Here is a 20,156-nt window from a genome sequence, read left to right as displayed (position 1 = left end):
GTTTTTTTTCTCCTATCCTGGCTCCTTGAGCCAGCTATTTCCACATTTTGGCTGGTTACTGGAAGGATCTGGAAGGTGAGTCACTGGAGCCCACATTCATGTGTGTTGCACACGAATGTGTGCGGATTGGAAATGGGTGTATAGTAGATGTGAAAGGCTGCAAAAAAGATGGGCCTACAGATAACTCAAAGCAAGTGGGTTTCCTGACTGAATACACTTCAGAGGCTAAGCTGGGGGAAGAGAACAGGCCACCCCCAGGGAGTGGTGGGCGTGGCCAGAGGTCAGGGGCTGGGGACGCGGGGAGCGACAGCCGGACTTTGGAGCTCAGTCTGTGAAAGGAGCAGGAAGCCGGGAGTCGGGCTGTGATGGGCTAAGGTAGGTGACGTGGGCCTCTTCAGAGGAGTCAGATTTGGCAGGGAGCGGGGCAGGCCGCCCCTTGCCTGTACACAGCACTCCTGTCCAGCAGTGCTTTCCTCCTCCTGGACTCCTCCCTCCCAGACACCTCGAGTGCTCGGCGACGGTCCCCGGGATTAGTATGAATTACCTTTGGGCAGGGCAGCCAAACGGTTAGTTGGAGTAGCCTGATCAGCTGCAAAGGTAAGATGGGTTATCCAGGTTAGCAGGTTATGTGGGGATAAAGGTGTCCTCGAAGGGTGGGAATAGGTAGCCAAGGCCTGAACAGCTGCCCCTGCACAGCTTCACCCCTCCCCCACTTCCATGGAGAGTGCCCCACCCTCACAAAGGCCTTCCTGTGCTCCCTCCACAGCTGGGGGCAGACACCCTGGGTCCCTCCTGTCCCAATGCTACGACTGTGCCTGGGCCCACTGTTCCCTGCGACCATGCAGGGACACTGCTGAGGGGCAGGAGTGCACTGAGAGTTATGGCAATAGGGGGCCCAGAGACAGCAGAGATGAGGAGGTGATTTGCTTCCCCGGACGGGAGAGGCTACGTCCCCAGGTCTGGGATGGCTTAGTATTTACAGTCTGGCCTGGACACCAGGGCAGGCCAAGACAGGATCACCCGAAATGCACAGCACCCTGTGAAATCCCATCAGGAAAGGGGTGCAGAGAGGAAGGCTAGCAGAGGGTGTTGGAAGGACAAACACAAAGTTCAGTCTTGCTTCAAGGATGGATTGTTTTAATTGACTTAGTGGTTTAGAGTTAGCTGTAAAGTTGGTAAAAATGATCCCAATGAGAACCCCCTGTCCATTTCCCTCTCTCCTTCAGGCACCCTTCAGGTGAGGATTTGGGCAAGTTAATGGTTCCATTCAGGAGGTAAGGCATCCAGCACAGCTCGTTCGGAAAGGAGCAGCTTCCCAACCCTTAAACCAGAAGGCAGGAGGATCACCAGGCCTGGCAGGAGGATCACCAGGCCTGGCTGGCTCGCTGACCACGGGCTCTGCCCTTGGAACCGTCCTCCGCTTCTCTGGCCTCGGGAAATAGGGGGTGGGGATCAGCGCCAGTGTGGGCAGCGGCAGTTACCTAGCACGGTCAGGTAGGCCTTGGCCAGGTCTTGGTCCAGCTCGGTGCTGGCAACGCATGTGTAGCTACCCTGGTCCCGCTCGGCCACACCAAAGATGGTCAGGGAGTCCTCTTCTTTCTTCATCCTGCAAAGGTATTGGGGAGGGGTTGGGAGGAAGGCGAGGAGGGTGACAGTGAAGGGGGCAGGCAGCGGGAATGCTGGGCACTGCCCGGCTGCTTTCTCCCTGAAGTGGGGACGGTGGGTCAGAAGGGAGGAGGCGGTGCTGTAGTCTGGGCTGGGCCGCCACAGCCCCTCCTAGGGGACGTGAGGCTCCACCTCAGTGCTTCGAGAGAGGCAGGGTCTTCATGTCACCTTGAGCACTTATGGTGCTTGCGGGAGGGGACAGGAGAGTGGGTGGAGCCAAAGCGGCCCTGGCCCATGTTCACTGTCCTCAGTTCCCACACTGGGTCTGCTCTCTGTGCCTTTCCTGTGCTGTGCTCCCCTCCCGAATTAGGGCACAGTTAGGCCCACGCCCAAAAGGCAGGTCTTCTCGTACTTCCAGCTCCGTCTTCAGCCCAGATTGACGCCCAGGCTCAGCCCAGGTGCCCCGGGCTCCTCTGTACTGTCTCCCACAGAGGGAGGAGGGCACCGAAGAGCAGGGCTGACTGTGAGCATGGCTGAGGGCCAGAATGCCTGCACCCACCCGCAGGCTACGCCCCTGCAGAAAACCAGATCATCGCTGGAAACAGCTGGTACCGATGCTCAACCTGCCCCGAGACAGACGGAGTCCTGAGGGGAGGCTCGGATCAGCTGTTCTTAACCCTAGCTGCACGTTACAAACACCTGGGGGGACTTTTAAACACTATCTATGCCTGGGCCCCCCGTCAACTCCAATTAAATCCGAATCTGGGATGATGGATGGATGGGGCAGGCCTGAGCCTGGTAAGCAGTCCCAGGTGCGTTAAGGGCGGAGAGCCCCATTAACCACAAGGGTTTGAGTCTGCTCGGCCAACCGTGCCCTCTGCTGGAGAACAGGAGCGCTGCAGGCAGGGCTGAGAGGATGGGGAGGGCGTCCTGGCTGTGAAAAGGAGGAAGGGAAAGGATCAAAATAAAGGGAGGAGGACAAGGGAAGAAGTGAGGGAAGAGAGGGAGAGAAGTGAAGACAGGAAGGAGTGGGAAGGAGAGGAGACGAGGGAGGGAGGAGGAGGAGAGAGGAGCAGAGCCCTGATGGGGGAGGGGGGGAAGCTGCAGTGGGAGGGGGGTCTCGCCTGATGTGGAGGGAGTCGCTGAGGCTGTCACACCCTCCTCAGCAGTTCCCCAGTGACACACATGACACAGGTTCCCTGCGTTCTTCAATGCATCCCCAAGAGCAAGGGAAAAGAAAACGCCCCAGAGGAGCAGCAGGAAGAAAGGAGGGAGGAGCAGAAACCTGTTCCCGACGTAGAGGGGCTCGTCGTCCTTCAGCCAGTACACTGTGAGCTTCAGGGAGGGGTCGTGCTTCACGCGACACTCCAGCTGCACCGTGGTGCCCCTTTTGGCGACCTGGTCCTCAGGCATCCGGTAGATCCTGGTGGGGTCTGTGGGGAAGCCCCCGGAGCTCGTCTCTGCCACCCCACGCCCGTGTGGCCACACAGTGTGACATGCATGACCTCCAGGTTAGACGGACCACGGAAGTGGCAGAAATAGGATTCGGTTACATGAATGGTAGGGGACGCCTGGTATGGGGGGATCCCAAACAGTAGCCAATCCCCAAATCCTTTCTCTCCGGCTCAGGAACATAGGACGTATTTTCTGGGGTGGTAGTGGGGAGCTGGTGTGGGTAACAGGCGTCCCTGCCTACGTCTATTTGGACCAGGCTGGTAATGACTCAGTGCTCGCAACACCAGGCCAGCCAGAGGCCCTGGCCACGAAACTTCCACGGAGAGGACACACAGACCTGGAGGGAGGTCCCACTAGGTATTAAACATTAGGTGTGGCACATTGTCAAAGTGAGTGACACACATGGATAACCTTGAGGAGATGGCTTCCTTGCCCTCCCCACCCCTCCCTCTAGCTAGCAACTCTCTCCTTTACCTTTGACCTCCAGGCGGACCTGGTTCTCAGCTTTGCCCAGGATGTTGGTGGCAACACAGGTGTAGATGCCTTGGTCCTCTTTGCGGATCATCTTGATTTCCAGACTGCCGTTCTCGTAGACATGGTAGTTGCCACCATCCAGGTTGCTTCCTTGCCCATTCTTAAACCTCACAACAGAGCAGCACGACACACAGCATACTGAGAAGGGACCAGCCCGGGGGGCGGGAGGAGCCCCGAGCCTTGTGGGTCTTGCCTCCGACCACTGGGTGGCCTTGGCAAGTCTCTGGGCCTCGGTTTCTTTCTTCGCACAATAAGAGGGTTGACCCAGCTGATCTGCCAACTCCTCCCAGCTTCAACCCTTTAAGGCTCCCAGGACTTGCTGAATACCTCTCATGGGCCAGATGGAATGAGAAAGGCGAGAAAGATGACCCCGTGGTGGAGGCCTGGTCTCCTGGAACTTACCATCGGAGTGTGGGGATGGGAGACCCAAAGAACGGGCAGTCCAGCCGCGTCCGGTTGTACAGGATCACCCTGATGAGCTGGTTCCGGGGTGACAGCATCCGAGGCGGCACGTCTGCAATTCCCAGAGAACTGACCTTGGGTGGGGAGTCTTCCTCTTCCTCTTTGTGGACCAGTCTTATCTCTCTGCTCCTTCTCCTCACAGCAGCTTTCTCAGCACCAGTGTACCTTCCCCCATCAACCTCCCTCCTTTAAGAAGCCTCTGAGGATTAGGTGAGGAAGGAGGAAGCTTATCCATTTGTCCTTCACCTACCCTACATCCAGTCCAGCTTTTGCAAAGGGTTTCCCCCAGTTTTCCAGCAGCTTCTCTACCTGCCCCTCCACAGCCCCAAGGCTTCTCCTAGCTGCACCTGCCCACTGCCCTCTCCCTGCTCTGGGAATGCCACAAACATATTCAGAACTATTTCCCACCGACACCATGGAGAACCCAGGGAGAGTCAACATGGACACACCAAGGAGACGAGACGGTCCCTCCTCTCATCAGGGGAGAAAGGGGACTGAGACTGACTTTTCGCATGGAATGAACTCTGTCTGCACACCCAGCTCTACGGATTTTAAGTCCTCCACCCTCCCCGCAAATGTCATTCTGGGTCTCCGTGCTTCCCCCATCCTGCCGCCCTCACACCCCACCAGCCTGGCCAATCACTGGAGAAGAAAGTGTACCCATGAGGGGAGAAAGGTCCAGGCAGGCGAGCGGAGGGAGGGGTGCACTCACCCAGCACGCTGACGAAGGCGTTGGCCAGCAGGTAGCCATGCTCGTTGGAGGTGTTGCACTGGTACACGGCCCTGCTGCTGATCTGGGTGTCCCGGAAGATGATGGTGTCCCCGGCCACCTCACGGTTTGGGTTGGGTGGTGCCGCTACAGTCAGAAAAGACACTCCTTGTGAGAAAGGGGGAGGGCAGGGCGAAGGGCACTTGGGACTCTGGACAGGACTCCCTGGTAGGACTGGGGTGCTGTGGAGGCAGTAGCACTGGGCCAGCTCAGACCCAGCTTCCGGCCCACCACTGCCTAGCTGTGTGGCCTGGGTCCATCACTGAGCCCACTGGAGTTTATTTCTCAATCCATCCAATGGGAATAGGAATCCCGGTCAAACCTACACAGCAGCTGGGCAGCTGTGGTTGACAGCGTAAGCTTTGGAAACAGGAGGGGTGTGAATTCTAACCACACTACCTGCCGGCACTCTTCAATGGCTCTGCACTTCAGTCTCCTTGTCAACTGAATGGGGCTAACATATCACCCTGTGGGGCTCTTATGAGGATGACCGGAGATTCTCTGCATGTCATTAGCAGAGGGCTCAGCACATGCTGATTATTATCGTTGTTACTGTTTTAATTCAATGTGCATATACTCAAACGTGTTTTGAAAAGGATAAAGCAATATCCAACTAGATGGGACCTGCCACCTTCCCATCCTCTGAGCAGAGCACTCTGTAGACATTCACAAAGGTAAATCCGGAAGTCGATGCCTGCTGAAAGCTGAATGAGTCCCTGCGTTTGCCAGAGCTACCTGATCTTCCCAAGACGAGTGCACACTGAGAGGACAACCCCTGCTGCAGTTCTGCTGGTACCGCTGGCTGGGGATGCAGAACGCAGAGGCTGGGGAGTGGCCGCGGGGTCTCACACCTGTCCCCATTATCACTCCAAGGCCTGGGGCAAATCAATATCTCCTCTGGGCCTCATTTCCTTCACCTGTCAAACGCGGAAGCATTACTCCCATCTTTCCCCTACTCTTGAGGAAGGTTAAGATAAGAGAATGATAATGAGATAATGAGCTGTACAAATAAAAGTTTTTTAGAAGTGTAAAGAATCCCTACTTTTCTCATCTTTCACCGCCAGAAGGTGCCTTTCCTCTGTAAGATTTCGGGACTGAGCCAGATGACTTGGTGTGCGTGATCTAGGAACTCATCCAGGATCTCTCAGACCTACCACAGAAGTCGGCAGAGAGGAACCCAGGGTCTGGCCCCGTGGGCTCCACCCCACAGATAGCAAGTCTGAGCCCGGAACTAGGGAATCAGCAGGTGAACAAAGCCGAGGTCAGCATCCTTATCATCTTTCCGGAGTCTCCACTCAGCAAAAAAGCACAAAGGAAGCCTATGCCAGCAACTTTAAGTCTCCTTGCCCGGCAATTCCCACAGACCAGCTTTCCTCCCGGTCACTCCCTTGAGTGACGGGGGACCTTTCCCTGGGCCAAGGCTCAGCTGTAAATCCTGAACTTTGCATTCATTTAATGGTGCTGTGACGTTTAGAGCCTTTGTTTGCTTTGTCCCCACACTGCTACCAGGACAGGGAGAAGGGCAGAGGGCAGGCCGTGTCCGTGTGTCGCTCGTATCCAGAGGCAGAATATTTCCTGGGATAACTAGATGCTCAGTACTAGACAGGGTAGGCATATTGCACCGTCACAGCAGCCCACAGCTTCCCCACTCACTAGCCATGTGACCTCGGGCAATTCCCTGCACCATCAGAGCCTCATTTCCTCATCTTTAATGTTTGAGGTTAAAGAGATAAGAGGAATGCACAGTGCCTGGCACACAATAAATGTCTAGAAAGGTGCATTCTCCTGTACCTGTCTCCCTGCCGCTCCACCTGTTTCTATCAGCTGTTGCTTGTGAGTTAGGCTCTGAGGTCTTGCCATCTATTTGTTGCCCCATCGGGTTGATAACACTGTTTGCATTTCCTCTGACCCCTTAGAGAAAGTAAGGACAGGACACTTAAAAAGTAAATGCGACTGGGGTGAATATGATGTGAAAAGTTGACCTGTGGCTGGAAGGATCCCTGGAGTCACCCATTCCGGCATCTGGGCAGGACTAAACCTTCCTGACGTCTGTGCGTACTCAGTAGCTGCACTGTGCACCTCTCCTCTCGTAGGGAAGTTTTCCCTCATTCCTGACCACATCTTTCATGTTGTCGCGTAACCCTGCCTCTTATTTTGCCCTCGGCATAGAGAGGGACTTGGGTAAATGATGGAAATGAGTTACCGAGCTCTCCTCTACCTCCTGAGCCCCAGCCATCGCTCGGAGCCTATACTCTCAGGAGATACAGGCTGAGGTCTCTAGCCCTTGAACTGGGCTCTGTAGTTGTAAAGGGCAGAAAGCAGAAATTTATGAAAAAACCCCAGGGAGCAGAAATCCCCTAAACATGGGAACATAACCACAGGCCTTCTGTGCTCTCTCACACACAAATGAGGCAGGTTTCCTGCCTCCTGAGATGTCCAAAGAGGTGGCTACTCCCTCCCTTCTGCTGCAACAGGGCTGGCCCGCAGGGATGGTGAGCTGGATCCTCCGGCAGGAGACGGAGCAGAGGCAGGAGGGAGAACAGTGCGTTACTCACATTGCAAAGGTTCCCCATTCACCATCCACTGGACGGTGGGCTTGGGGTTCCCGTTGGCTCGACACACCAGTCTCCCGTCCTCGCCAGGAGCCAGGATAAGGTTCTTGGGTTCGTCCAGCCAGTAGGGAGCAGCTGGAAGACAAGGACAGGCATAGGCAGGGGTGTCAGATGACAGGAGCAGCCAGAAGGAACCAGTGGGCCCCCTCTAGGAAGGCAGGAGCCCCCGAGTGCCAGCCCCAGGCCCCCGCCACCTGCCCAGGGCTCATCCCGATAGGGTGACAGTCTAGGCTGCCTTTGGTCAGCTTGGCACTACAGATGCTGACTGATTTATTTCAAGTTCACAGAACAAGAGTTCTAAACTGGGGCTCCCTGAAGAGCTGTTAACAAACGTGGGTGCCAGGGCCCATCGTCAACCTACTAATCGGAATCCTCGGGGGACGACTGGGCAGCCAACGCGTTGAGAGCTCCCCAGGCACTCGTGGTGTGCACCCAAGGGCTTGAGCCAGGGAGGGTGGTCAAGTAGCAGGGCTCGGCCCTGTGGATTCCTGCTGTTGTTGCTGCAGGATCAGACCATTTAGGAAAGGCCTGATATTCATTCTTTTAGACACTAAGCTTCGGTTAGAGCAGATGCTCTTAGCCGGCCACCCCTTCCAATTTTCTGGAAATTTCTGTGAATATGTGGATATGGACCTTTTTGAGAAGAGGGTCCTTTGGATCAGAGTCCCAAAGATCTTGAAACCCCAATAAGGGTTAAGAGCCCCTGGTTCGAGCGTGGTGCTGAAACCAAGGTCACAAGTCAACCTGAGCATGTACTAGGAAAGTTCTTGCACTGTGGTTTCAGACCTCATCACCCCAGTCATCCATTCAGCCCACCATTCAGACTGAGAAGTGACTAGTGCACCCCGCCCCCGCAACTCGTGGCTGGGACCCCCGTAGAGGCATGTGCTCTGTTGCCTACAACAGCTCAGGTGGCCCATCTATGCTTTGTGGGGAGGGAAGTGATTTTTTGAAAAATAATTTGGGCCATGATGACTCCCCATTTTTAAAAGAGAACCACACACAAGTACACAGATAGCACAGGCCTAAGACAACACACCGTGAACAGGACTGCGAAACGAAAGACAGAAAGGTTCTGGGTGATCCAGATAGGCCACAGGAGAAAGTGCACCTGCTGAGGGAGCCCCAGGCACAAAGAGGAGTTGGGCAATGGTCAGGGCAGATTCCCTCCCTTAACACCTCCCTCTTTCCCCCTGCCCTTTTACACACACACACACACACACACACACACACCCCTGGGGGTGACACCATTCCTGCAGGACACTATTGCCACTAATCAGTGTGTTGGACGTTTTCCCCACTCACCCTGCCCACCAACCACCCTGAGACGGAAGGGTGGCCACGGAGTGTAGGGCTGGCAAAATCATCGTAATGAGAAATACACACAACGTACCCTTTACTCTCACCGAGATCGTGTGCCGGATGCTGCCCATCTTGTTGGAGGCCAGGCAGAAATACTCCCCGGAGTCTTCCTCGGACACGTTGGTGATACGCAGGGCCTTGTTAAAGTTCTCAAACTTGGCTTTGTCAGACGGGAGGTCCCCACCTTTCTTGTACCATGCGATGTCTGGTGTTGGGCTAAGAGGGACCAGGCGAGAAACAGGGACTTATCATGAAATGTGGCTCTGCTATTATTGTATGGAGCCCGGGACACCCAGGTATCCTTAAAGTGGACTCGGGCCCAGGAGGATGCATGTCCTCTGAGAGCTGATGCCTCCTATGCAGAGGGGATGCTCAGCACAGGGATGCTCAGCCACAGGACTTATCTAAGGTCACAAGACGGTCTAACACACATACAGGAAGCCTAGTCACCTCCTTTCTTCATTATCTAAAAAAGAGAGGCGGCCAGTGGGATAGAGATGACTATGATTTGCATCGTCCTCACTAGGAGCTGTTCGCCTCGCTTTTTGCACTGCCACAACGCCCGCCCCCCCAAAATGTGGCAAGAACAGAGCATGCACAAACCCCCAGCCCAGCCTCCCGGAGGGTGACCAGAAGTCGGGGTGCAAACTGTACGTACACCCCGGAGGCGATGCACTCCAGCAGGAGGTCCATGCCACGCAGCACCATCTGACTGCTTGCAGTGCCCTGGGGATACATGAAGCTGGGTGTTCTTTCTGCAACTCCTCGGGCTGAAACAGGATGGAATAAGCTCTCGTGAGCTTATTGCCCAGAGGGCTGACCCAGCTAGGCCAGAGCTGTCCGGCTAGAGAGAAAGGTTATCATGCCCTCCTGCTTACCCCCTTACCCTCAGAGGCACCAAGCCCCAGACCCTCCCCGCTGAGACCACCCCAAGGGCCGGGACATCATTAAGAGAGGTGTGTTAGGAAGCGCAGGGCTCCTCGGCCCCACCAGCACATGTGTGTGAGCAGCTCTACGTTCTGACAGGATCTGCCAAGAGGAGCCCAGCTTCCCTCCCAGTTCAGTAAGCCTCTCTGGCCCTGGAACGGGGGAGGAGTTGCCTGAGCAGCGAGTAGTCTACTCCCCGAGCACATCGTGTTGGGACCCAGAGGCCAGCACGGTGGCCCCCAGGGAGGCCATCTCAGCAGCAGTGGAAGAAAGAGAAGGAACATCTTGGGGCCACAGGATAACCTGCTCTTTGGGACCCTGGAGACAAGGAGCTGGGATGAAGCCACAGAGACTCAGGTGAACAGTCAGAGATGCAGGGAGTATTATTAATGGTTTAGCAAAGACATGGAGAGATTTAATGAACAGAGATGACAGGAAATCACTTTGGGGCCAAGACCATTCTGCTCCTTCACTAATGACTCTGGAAGGGGGTTGGGGAGGAGGGTGTTAATTGGATGTGAGAGACTGGGGGAGGGGTGAGAGGCAAGGGGCAGCCAAGATGGAAGAGGCGATCTGCAATTCAACTAGGCTGGAGCAGCCACGGGGTCTGGAATCAATGACATGCACACAGCTTTTGGAAGCCAGATGGCTCACAGAGAGCGACGCTGTCAGGGTGGCTATTTCCCTGTGGAAGGGGTCATGCAAGTCTGGGGACACCCCAGCGCAGTGGACCCCACCTTACCTCAGCCTCACCTCTCCCTCAGAGCACAGTTCTATGGAAGCGGATAAGATGGGACGGAGAAGAACAAGGATTTTGCAACCAGGAACCACAAAGCAAAGGGAAACTGGAGCAGTCACCCCTGCTCAAAAGGTGTATGACTGCAAACAAGAAGAGTTAAAAATATAAATATAAGCTGGGCCTACCCATGGGTTTCATGGGTCTTCAACTCAGCTGGAGAGGTGAGAGCTGGAGGGGAGGCAGGGCTGCCAGGAGCAGGGAGCCCTCAGACATGCCTGGAGGGAGAGCGAGGCATTCTTCCCGGCAGGAGTCAGGTATTGTTACTGGGTGCTGGCAGAATGAGGACAGAGCGGCAGGGGGATCTCTGTGTCTGTGACGTTGCTGGACTTATTGAGCTAGCTAATGGCTGGCTGGAACAGCGGGGCTCCTGTTCTAGGGGCGCCCAGCTTCTCTCCATCAGCCATCAGGGGAGTGCGTTTCGTAGAGTTGGCATCTATTTTATCCTTTTGTCAAGGGGAAGAACTGATGAAACGTCGAGGTAGTTAGGCTACTGGCACAATATATGGCACATATCGAGAGTTCAGTAAGTGTTTGTGGGATGAATAAATTGAAGAGGAGAAGAGAATAAAACAGAAGGCAACAATTTACCCCATGTTATCTCTCTCTCTGTAGATATGCTCATCTGTCCCACCAGCACACACATATACAACAGTGGCTACTGAAGGGGTTAAGCCATTATGTGGTTAATTGGTTACCGTCTATAACTCTTATAGCATCCAGCTCTCAGTACCGAAGAAGCCTGATACCAAAGCAGCAGCTTCGTCCCACCCATCATCCCGGAATCACCCAAACGGTCAGACAACACAAGGTCAGGGGCACATGAGGAGAAGATTTGATGGCAGGAGGCTCTGGTGCCGGTTTGGTGAATCTGGGAGAGCTGCGAACCGTGGGGTTACGTGGAAGCTCAGTCGGCATGCTCCTTCCACATGGGAACAAAACCTGCAGAAACCAATCTGTGACCCTGTGGACATTTAATTCACACCACAGTGTGCAGCCCTGCAAGTACACACGACCAGCAAAGCATTAAGTACAGGAAAGGGGGAAATGAACACCGAGGGCTGCTGTGGCTGCCCTGACACACTGCAGCTGTGACTATAAAAAGGTTACAGCAATCCTTCATTTGTAGGATGTGGGCTAGCAGCCACAGAGTTGTTCCAAAGGAGGAGAAGCTACTGGGAAATGAGCCAAAGTTCAAAACTACAGGGAAGAACATGCTAAAGCAGAGGTAATAATCAGGCCGCCACTTGGCCGTTTACTATGGGCCGGGCGCTGGGGCTGGGCTCCATCTCCATCACCATCATCACGTTCGATCCTCTCAGCAAACTTGGGGGGCATTACTCCCATTTTCCACAGAGGAAACTGAGGCTCAGTGGAGTCAACAGACTTGCCGAGGTCACAAGCCAGTTAGATTTTGGACTGTGGACCGTCTGGTGTCAAAGCCTGTGTTCTAGCATCTGTTCTATATTGCCTCTCTCTTTAAAGACGGATACCCTACTTGTTCCTACTTCTGACAGTCAGCTTTGGGAAGATGTTTTGTACTCAAACCAAAGAATACCAAAATTCAAGGGCCAAAGACGTAAAGGAGAAAGATATTTTTGTCTTAATGAGCTGCTCTGGTGAAACTCTTCCGTGATGCTTTTCTCAAATATTGTTCTTACCGTCTCAGCTGAGATTCTATCTCTCCTCGGTGGCTATTAAATAAAGTCAGGCCCAAACTGGAAAAACAGAAGCTGGGCTGGACATTAAGGGGCTCCAAAGGCATCTCAGCTGGATTGTTAAAGCCACAGAAAGCTTGAAGAGGAGGCAGGGTGACACATGGTATCATTAAGGGATGAGAAAGCTGGACCCAAAGGGGAGATCGTGAAAAAAATGTGGTCTTACGTGAAAGGGATTTGCAGGAAAATTTACAAAGGATAATCCAGCTGGTGGTTTTGGGAGCCACTGCTCCCAAGGGAGGGTAGCTCATTTCTTTCCCTGGAGACGTAGACCCAGAAGGAGGGTCGGAGACAAAGGCGATTGATTTCTCTGTGAGACTCTATGTGGTGGAAGATGACAGAGTCTTTTAGGACATCATAGGATCCCGCCACCTTCTCAGAGGTGGGGATCCCAGCCTCTGCAGCTTGACGACGCTTCCCTGACTCTCCCATATCTTCAGGGCTGGACCTGATATCTGAGCATCTCAGAACCCAGATGCTAAAGCTCACATCTGTGAGGATTGGGGAAGAGCTTCCCATGCAGGCCCATCTGACCTCTAGGCCAAGGGCAGTCCATCCTCTCCTGCCTCTCACAAGATGTGGTACAAGAGCAGGCTCATTAGTTTCCAGGGAAACCTGGTCAGCAGGGGGATGTCAGCAGATGCCTCTGCCTCAAGCACCTTGGCTTTAAAGGGCCCACGAAAAATGCCTCAATTGTCTCCTGCAAAAGTACGGGTCAAAATTGCTGAAAACCCGAGTTGCTCCCCCTCTGTCTGTCAGCAGAAGAGAGTTCAATGAATCAGATGTATCTGAAATCCACAGACAGTTTTTAGGGGCGGCTGGATCCTACCTTTAGCAACTCGTGATTCTCAGAACTGAGAACTCATGGGCCTGGATCCCTGGCATCTCACCACCCCTCTGGCTCTAGAAACGGCTGACAAAACCACCCCAGAAGACAAGAAAAACTCTTTGTCTAGTAAATTTGATACCTTCTACTGCCAAGGAAATCTCTTCCATAAATCTAACCCAAATCCCTCATGCTGTAGTTGGAGCTTTTTTCTTATCCAGTTCTCAGCATAGCTGAGAATCTGAAAAGCTTTCTGGAAAGCTGGTCTGCCCTAAAATTTCTCCCTCCGTGGTACTTTCTTCCCATAATCGTGCCTGCCTCTGTCCCCTAAGCTTCTCTTCAAGTTCTCCACGTCCCTCTTAATTTTAGAGGCAAAGAACAACTGTACTTGATACAGTCAACACTAAGCCTTTAACACCAATAATGGTACCATTTATTAATCACTGCTGTGTCTGACAGCACACTAGGAACATAAGCACATTACCCTGTTTGAGCTTCACAACAAGCCTTTGGGGCAGGTGACGCACCCATTTTGCAGATGAGGAGATTAAAGGTCTGACACACTAAGTGACTCGCCCAAGGTCACTCAATGGTATGTCCTGGAGGCTGAGTTTAATTCAAGACAGTCTGCCTCACAGCACACATCCTTATCTTCCTTTCTCCTTTCCTGGACGAATCCTAAGTGGCAAGTTACAATTTTCAGACCAGCTTCCGCCTGCTACTTAGCAGGTCAGGGGGCATCTGGCATATGTTCAGAGGATACCAAACCACTATAGAGATCACTAGGACAAAGTATAGCCTTTGTCCTAGTATGGGACAAAGTATGGGCTGGCCCTACTGTTACGAAAGGGGCATGCTTCAAAGCCAAGTTCAGAGGTGTACCGGCCACTGTCCATCATACTGTGTCTCTCCGTCCAGCTCCCTGAACTCAGGAAGGACCTTATCTTCTTTCCTTTCTTTTCACTTTCTGTTTCTTTCTAGAAGCATTCAAGTTAGCTGTCCTTTGTTTAACATGTACCTCACTTTGACTTTATACCCTTTCCAGCTGGGGTCATACTTGGTCAGCCCCACTCTACCTTGGATTGAGGAGATGAGGTCCATCTTCTTCGGAGCTCTTGTGAGTTTCGCTTGGTTTCATAGGCCTGGATGATTCTTATAACTCCTACTTATTTACTTACAATAATATCTACCACTGGTCACAAACTGGTTTAAATGGCTGGAATCGCTTAAACTTATATAATTGATAAAACAACCCTATACGCACGTCCCCCTCAGTGGTTTGTCTTATATAAAGCAAGGAGCTTGGACCAGATGGCCTCTAAGAGACCTTCTGGCTTTGATAGACTCCAGCTTTAAGAATACTTCCATAACAGATTACCCAGAGTCCAACTGAGAAAAAGGCACATTCCACACCAGTGCTCTGGGGCTCTTGACACAATGGTGGTTGGCCCCATTATTTTGAAAACAAACAATGCCCCGAATCCAACAAAGGTCCCCTGCTTCCTCGGGCAGTAAATCTCTTTGGCAGGATCTCAATGTGGCTCTGGTTGCTCGGTGCCAAGTTAAAGCCTTTGCCACTCTCGCTGGCTCTCACTCCCTCTTCCCACCCCCCCAGTCCAGACACCGATCATTGTTTATATTAGCACATCACAATACAGACACTTCCTATCTATTTGAGCCCACAATGAACGCCCTGGGGACCCGCAGCCTCAGCTTCCGAGGCATAACTGCGATGGGAGCCAGCTGCCTCTCCAGAGCCAGCAAATGAGGATTCCTCTGGCTGCTCAAGGAAAACAAGACATTCTTGAGCCATGGTTGGGGGTAGCTCAGGTGTGGAAACAGCCAATTACTCTACTAATCAACCTGAGCAACCAGTTGTGTGATGAGTTAGAAATATGCCTCATGGAAATTGTTCCATGACTCGCAAATGTGTGGGTGGATGGGCATTGGATTTGCATGCACTCCCACAGCAGGGAAGAGACCCAGGTGATAGACTGCAGTGGATGGTCCAACTTCTTTTATACTTACCTTGAAAGAGAACTCAGAACTAGACTCTTCCTCCTATTTCCCAGATGGATTTTAAAGGGATATGGGACCTGTGAAATGGTACCCCCAGTAACTAAGGCTAGAGGCCAATGCAGGCAAATCATATCCAGACGCTTAAGAGCTAGCTAAGCACACACTACAAAGCTTTCTGTGTTCTTCAAACCACTGATAGAAACGAGACCTCCCCTTTCCTCCTGACTGCGGGAACTCCCTATCCTCAGGTATTCTCCATCCATCCACCACTGATTCCTAAGTTTCTACTGAACCCTCCAAGAAGCTCTTTTGAAGTCCTACCCTGGCTTGACCAACTTGTCCAGAACTCAGACTGGAGGCTGGCACATTCGAAGAGCTCGCACCTCCCCTCCCACGCTGGCCACCTTCCTCCCCGTGAGCAGCGCTCTGGAGGTGGCGCCTTGGTATCCTGACCTGGCCAACTGTCAGACTCGGTACCCAGAGTGAGTTAATGGCATGGTATCAGTCAAGTTAGGCAAACTGGGGTTAGGACCGGCAAGGTTACTCCCAAGGTTACCACGGCGACTCACCACTGTACATGTCAGGGTGGTTTCTTAAGGACGAGTCATTATAGGGGTGGTCTGCAATAAACAAAAGAGGGTGAGCAAACAGGGACCACGGAGAGGTCATGGAGGCATAAACGGGAGAGAACAACAGAAATGCAAAGCCACAAAACAACCAGGGAGCACCAGTGGTCTTTTGCAAAGGAAACACACAGCATATTTGGAAAGGAAATGGGCTTGGTGAAGAACAAGCAACACAAAACAGCCCCCGAAAGGGAAGAAAAGGTTAAATCCTGCAAAAGAAGGCAATAATGTTTCTTTTTTAATAAAGAAATTAGGCTTGACCTTTAATTGCTTGGTCCTACTATGTTTTCAAACAAATGAGATAAGAATTAGTGGTATCCCGCAGCAATTGGAACAACTCTTTCCCACCAAAATCCTCAGTTCCCAGGACTCTGGATCAGGCCAGCTCCTGGGGTCGCTGAAGAGAAAGGAGTGTTAGTGAGCCCTGGGGCAAGAGCAAAACCCTACCTGAGCAGAAGTTAACTTGCAAGGGGTGGGAGGTAAATGAGGGGACAAGACAGAGAGAAACAGATCATCAACAGAGTGGGACACAGAGACCCTTGGCATTGTCCAGCAATCATGTGCTGACCAGCAACAAACACCCCCCAACCTGTCCAGGTGGGCACCGCCCTGGTCTCCAAGATGTGCCTGTTGGCAGAATGGCCTCCTTCTGAGGAGGTGAGGAGTGGTCCAGGGAGGTGGGGACGGCCGGGCTGAGGTTCAGATTTTAGGATTAGAAAGGCAGCCTGGGACAGGGGAGAGAGTGTGAGCTGTGAGTTCTACATTTAGAACAGGGAAAGGCCTGCTGACTAAGACGGAGGTTCAGAGCTCTCTAGACTAGCTTGGGATGAAGCCATTCCTTAAGGAACAACATCAGTGGGCTCCAATGTTACATAATTAAAACCTCCGGGCATTTCATCCTCAGTGAAAAAGGCGTTCTGGAATAGGGCACCATCATGCCAACATCCTTAAGTAGATTTTCATTCTCCTATCACTGTCCCCTTCCAGCTACTGGGTTCAAGTTTTGACAGTACCAACAGGGGGTGGGGAGTGGAACAGCCGACTGGAAGCCAAGCAGACGGCCCTGAGAAGCCTGGACTGAGCCCAGCTGCCTGAGGGGGGAGAGGTGCTGCCAGAACATTTGCATATTTGAAGACAGATCAAATCCTGTTACAACTCATGCCAGGGAGGCAATGCGAGCTCTCTTCTGGGACCCGCATTGCACTGCATCCCAAATTTGCTTAACACCTGCTAGAAGGAGTTTCGTTATTCAGAGCCATCCTTTAAAATGGAGCGAGTTGTAAAAGACCTAGCCTGCGTTTGGGAAGTTGGCTTGGGTTTATCTGGAGTTAAAGGTGGGAACTGATCTGCAGTGGAAAGAAGAGACAGGGTGGCAAAGGGGCGGGAGGGGCAGCGACTGGCCTTGGGTGGTAATGTTCCCCTCCTGGGGAGGACAGGGCACACACAGGTGAAAGGGCCCTTGCTTCATGCTCCCAGGGCCACCAGGTGAAACAGAAGTGACCAAGCTCAGGATTGACCTCTTGGCTTGTGGATTCTGGAGCACATCTGAGAGATTTAGGGAGACTTTCTGACTCCTTTAAGAAGGTCCCTGAGACGACAGACATTAGAAGGAAGCAGGGTTAGCGCTCCACCGTTCGCCTCAGGGCCATCCCTCCTCCCTCACCACGGCTGCCTCTTGTCCCCAGGAGGCACCCGGTGCCTGTGTGGTGTGGACAAAGTGGGACACGCATCTCTTTGTTACTCCGACTTCACTGTTCGTCTTTGACTGCATCCCAAAACAAAATTTTAAAATGACTTTATATTGCCCAGTATTTGGTATTAGATCCCTTTCTCTTCTTCCTTTAATGCAGGTAATAAAAACTGGGCTGTGATGAGATGTATTTCTTCCCCAATGGGCAGACTGTGAAAGAAAACCCTGGTGAGAACAGTCTTTGAAGCTGTCCCAACTTGTCTGTTTTGTCTCCCACCCCCAGACCTGGTTCTGAAGGTACAAGAAAAAGCTTGTGTCCTTTCCAGGCAGGAAAGCAGAGAGAGCACAACTGAGTTATTTTAAGGAACTGTGCCCAATTCTGGGCTGGCTCGGATGCCCAGAACTTGCTCCCAGCCAAAGCTGCCCTTGGGAGAACTCCAGGAAGCCTACAGGGTTCTGTTCCCATCACCCGGGGGGTTTCTCAGCATTTGGGGGAAAGCGATTTCAGTGGAGTAGGGGACCCAGAAATGAAGCAGAAACAAACATCCCTTACCTCCTCTGGTAGGGAAAAGGATGTTTCTGGAAAGTTCAACTTGTAAATGTTGTTGAAATCTCCAGCTGCTTAATTCCACAGAGGAAGGCTCTTCCCCACCTCTATCTCCCTGCTTCTACCCCGTGTAACAGTGAGGGCCTCTGCTCAGGACTGCAGATGGTCACCTGACTCAGTCCCCAAACAGCAGGCAGACTTCAAGGTGATGGCACTGAAGGCTATCCAGGGAGCATCTTGCTCTTCATACTCCTGTCTCTCCCACTGCCCAAGGCTGCCTGCTCTGTCCTGGCTCCGGAGGCCCCTCTGAGGTCCTGGGCAGACCACACTGTCTTCCCCAGCTCAGCCAGCTGGCAGGCGATCGCCCCTGCACTGAGGCGACACCTCAGACAACCCAACTTTCTTTGCAGGGGTCCTCTCTGGGCCTGGGTCCGGAATAAGAAAACCAGGGAACAGGTAGCAAGTGGATCGGAGCTGGGCGAGCCTGCCAGGAACAAGGGGGGCTTGTCCCTGGGTTGCTGGCCATCGTGTTGGCTACCAGAGCACGAGCAACTCAGAGCAGTGTGTGGGGAGCTGTACAGGCAGGAGAGGGGAGAATTAGAGGAGGGTGAAACGGGGTTCAAAGAGAGAAAGATGAGAGGGGAAAAGAAGAGAGAAAGAAAGAGGGAGGCGAAACAGTGAAGAAGGAAGTGATAAAGAAAAGGGAAGAACATGAAGAGAAAGGAAGAAAGAAAAGGACCACAACAGGAGAAGGGGAATGGAAGGGACGCTGCTTCTTGTGGGTCCCCCTCCATGCTGCGGTGGAGACGGAGCGTGGGGCAGGGCTGACTCTCAGCACCAGGGGTTCCCATCACCAGCAGGGACTGGTGGGGAGAGAAGAGCCCACCTGTCCTGACCGAGGGGCGAGCTCACCCGCGCCTCTCTCCCGCCGCCTGCGCCCACCCAGGAGGCGTCGTCAACCACCCACCCACTTCCGGGGGGCGCTCCGGGAAGCCAGGGCTCAGCTCTTTCCTTCGACCTGCGGTAACTGCCCTTGCCCACGTGGGGCCCTCTGCCTGGCCTCCCCCATGACCGCCTCTGCCCCTGGCATTGAAAACAACACTCAGAGCTGGGTCAGACAGACGAAGGTCTATGGGGGGCTTTTCTTCAGAAGGCAAGTTACAAATCCATGGTATAAACCAACACAGCCACTTTCAGTGTCCTGAGCAGGCTGAGGATTTTGCAGCCAAAGCTCCAGGCCGGCTGGCACCTGGCAAAAAAAGTGTGTCTCTGACCTGACTGTCTTCTTTCTCTCCTGGTGGAGGGTCACCATGCTAAAATGGGTCAGGAAATGCTGATTCACTCTGATACCAGCCAAACAGAATCAGGGAATAAAACTGAAAACAAATAAAACTAAAAGATAAACCTGCAACTTTTAAACACAGCGACTCCGCATGGTCCAGCATATACTTATTACAGAATCAAACACAATTCATTTTGCTGTACTCACTAATTTGGATATTCCATACTGTTGCTTCATTCTAGAAATAAAGATCACCAAACAAGGACTAGAAATAATCAAGCTGGCTGCATGAGAGCGTGGTGGATGACCACTTATAGTAGTACTTCTCAAATTGTGGTGTGTCCCTAGACACCTGGAGAACTAATGAAGACCAAAGAGGCCCCGGACTGCCGGGCAGGAGTGGGCTAGGCTTAGGTACGGGTGCCAAGTTTGCCAGGTGATTCTTTTTTTTTTTTTTAACTATTTATTTATTTATGGCTGTGTTGGGTCTTCGTTTCTGGGCGAGGGCTTTCTCTAGTTGTGGCAAGCGGGGGCCACTCTTAATCGCGGTGCGCGGGCCTCTCACTATCGCGGCCTCTGTTGTTGCGGAACACAGGCTCCAGATGCTCAGGCTCAGTAATTGTGGCTCATGGGCCCAGTTGCTCCGCGGCATGTGGGATCTTCCCAGACCAGGGCTCGAACCCGTGTCCCCTGCGTTGGCAGGCAGATTCTCAACCACTGCGCCACCATGGAAGCCCGCCAGGTGATTCTGATTCCACCAAAATTTGAGAAGTGCTGGTGTGGAGTAGGACCAAGTTTAACTCAAGGCTCCAGAATCAAGAGATGTGGCTGAACAGCAGCTAAAGTCACTCAGGCACAATGAGCTGCAAGGATTTCTAGGTCAAGATTGGGGACAAGGCTCTTCCCAGACCCAGGTGCCAGGGGCC

The 20,156-nt window shown here is 52.9% G+C and overlaps 1 protein-coding gene across 6 annotated transcripts in view; it reads right to left on the bottom strand.

The window, feature by feature from the left end:
* The window catches only part of NFASC (neurofascin), a 188,030-nt gene that overhangs the window by 41,564 nt on the left and 126,310 nt on the right, over nucleotides 1-20,156 (bottom strand). For 3 of the 6 annotated variants that reach the window (XM_029230365.1, XM_029230363.1, XM_029230364.1), the window contains exons 8-16: nucleotides 15,655-15,705; nucleotides 9,458-9,569; nucleotides 8,831-9,015; nucleotides 7,381-7,512; nucleotides 4,769-4,912; nucleotides 3,997-4,108; nucleotides 3,535-3,701; nucleotides 2,891-3,038; nucleotides 1,482-1,606 (exon numbers count right to left, since the gene is read on the bottom strand). In XM_029230365.1, coding sequence (XP_029086198.1) covers nucleotides 1,482-1,606; nucleotides 2,891-3,038; nucleotides 3,535-3,701; nucleotides 3,997-4,108; nucleotides 4,769-4,912; nucleotides 7,381-7,512; nucleotides 8,831-9,015; nucleotides 9,458-9,569; nucleotides 15,655-15,705 — 1,176 coding nt within the window. Of the gene's footprint in view, nucleotides 1-544; nucleotides 590-1,116; nucleotides 1,607-2,890; nucleotides 3,039-3,534; nucleotides 3,702-3,996; nucleotides 4,109-4,768; nucleotides 4,913-7,380; nucleotides 7,513-8,830; nucleotides 9,016-9,457; nucleotides 9,570-15,654; nucleotides 15,706-20,156 lie in introns of those variants that run through there. The other 3 variants (XM_029230361.1, XM_029230362.1, XM_029230366.1) reach the window with 3 other exon arrangements.

The sequence above is a fragment of the Monodon monoceros genome, unplaced genomic scaffold (assembly GCF_005190385.1).
Source record: "Monodon monoceros isolate NGI ecotype Baffin Bay Population unplaced genomic scaffold, NGI_Narwhal_1 Super_Scaffold_18, whole genome shotgun sequence".
NCBI lineage: Eukaryota > Metazoa > Chordata > Mammalia > Artiodactyla > Monodontidae > Monodon > Monodon monoceros.
This window is presented reverse-complemented; position numbering and strand designations above follow the sequence as displayed.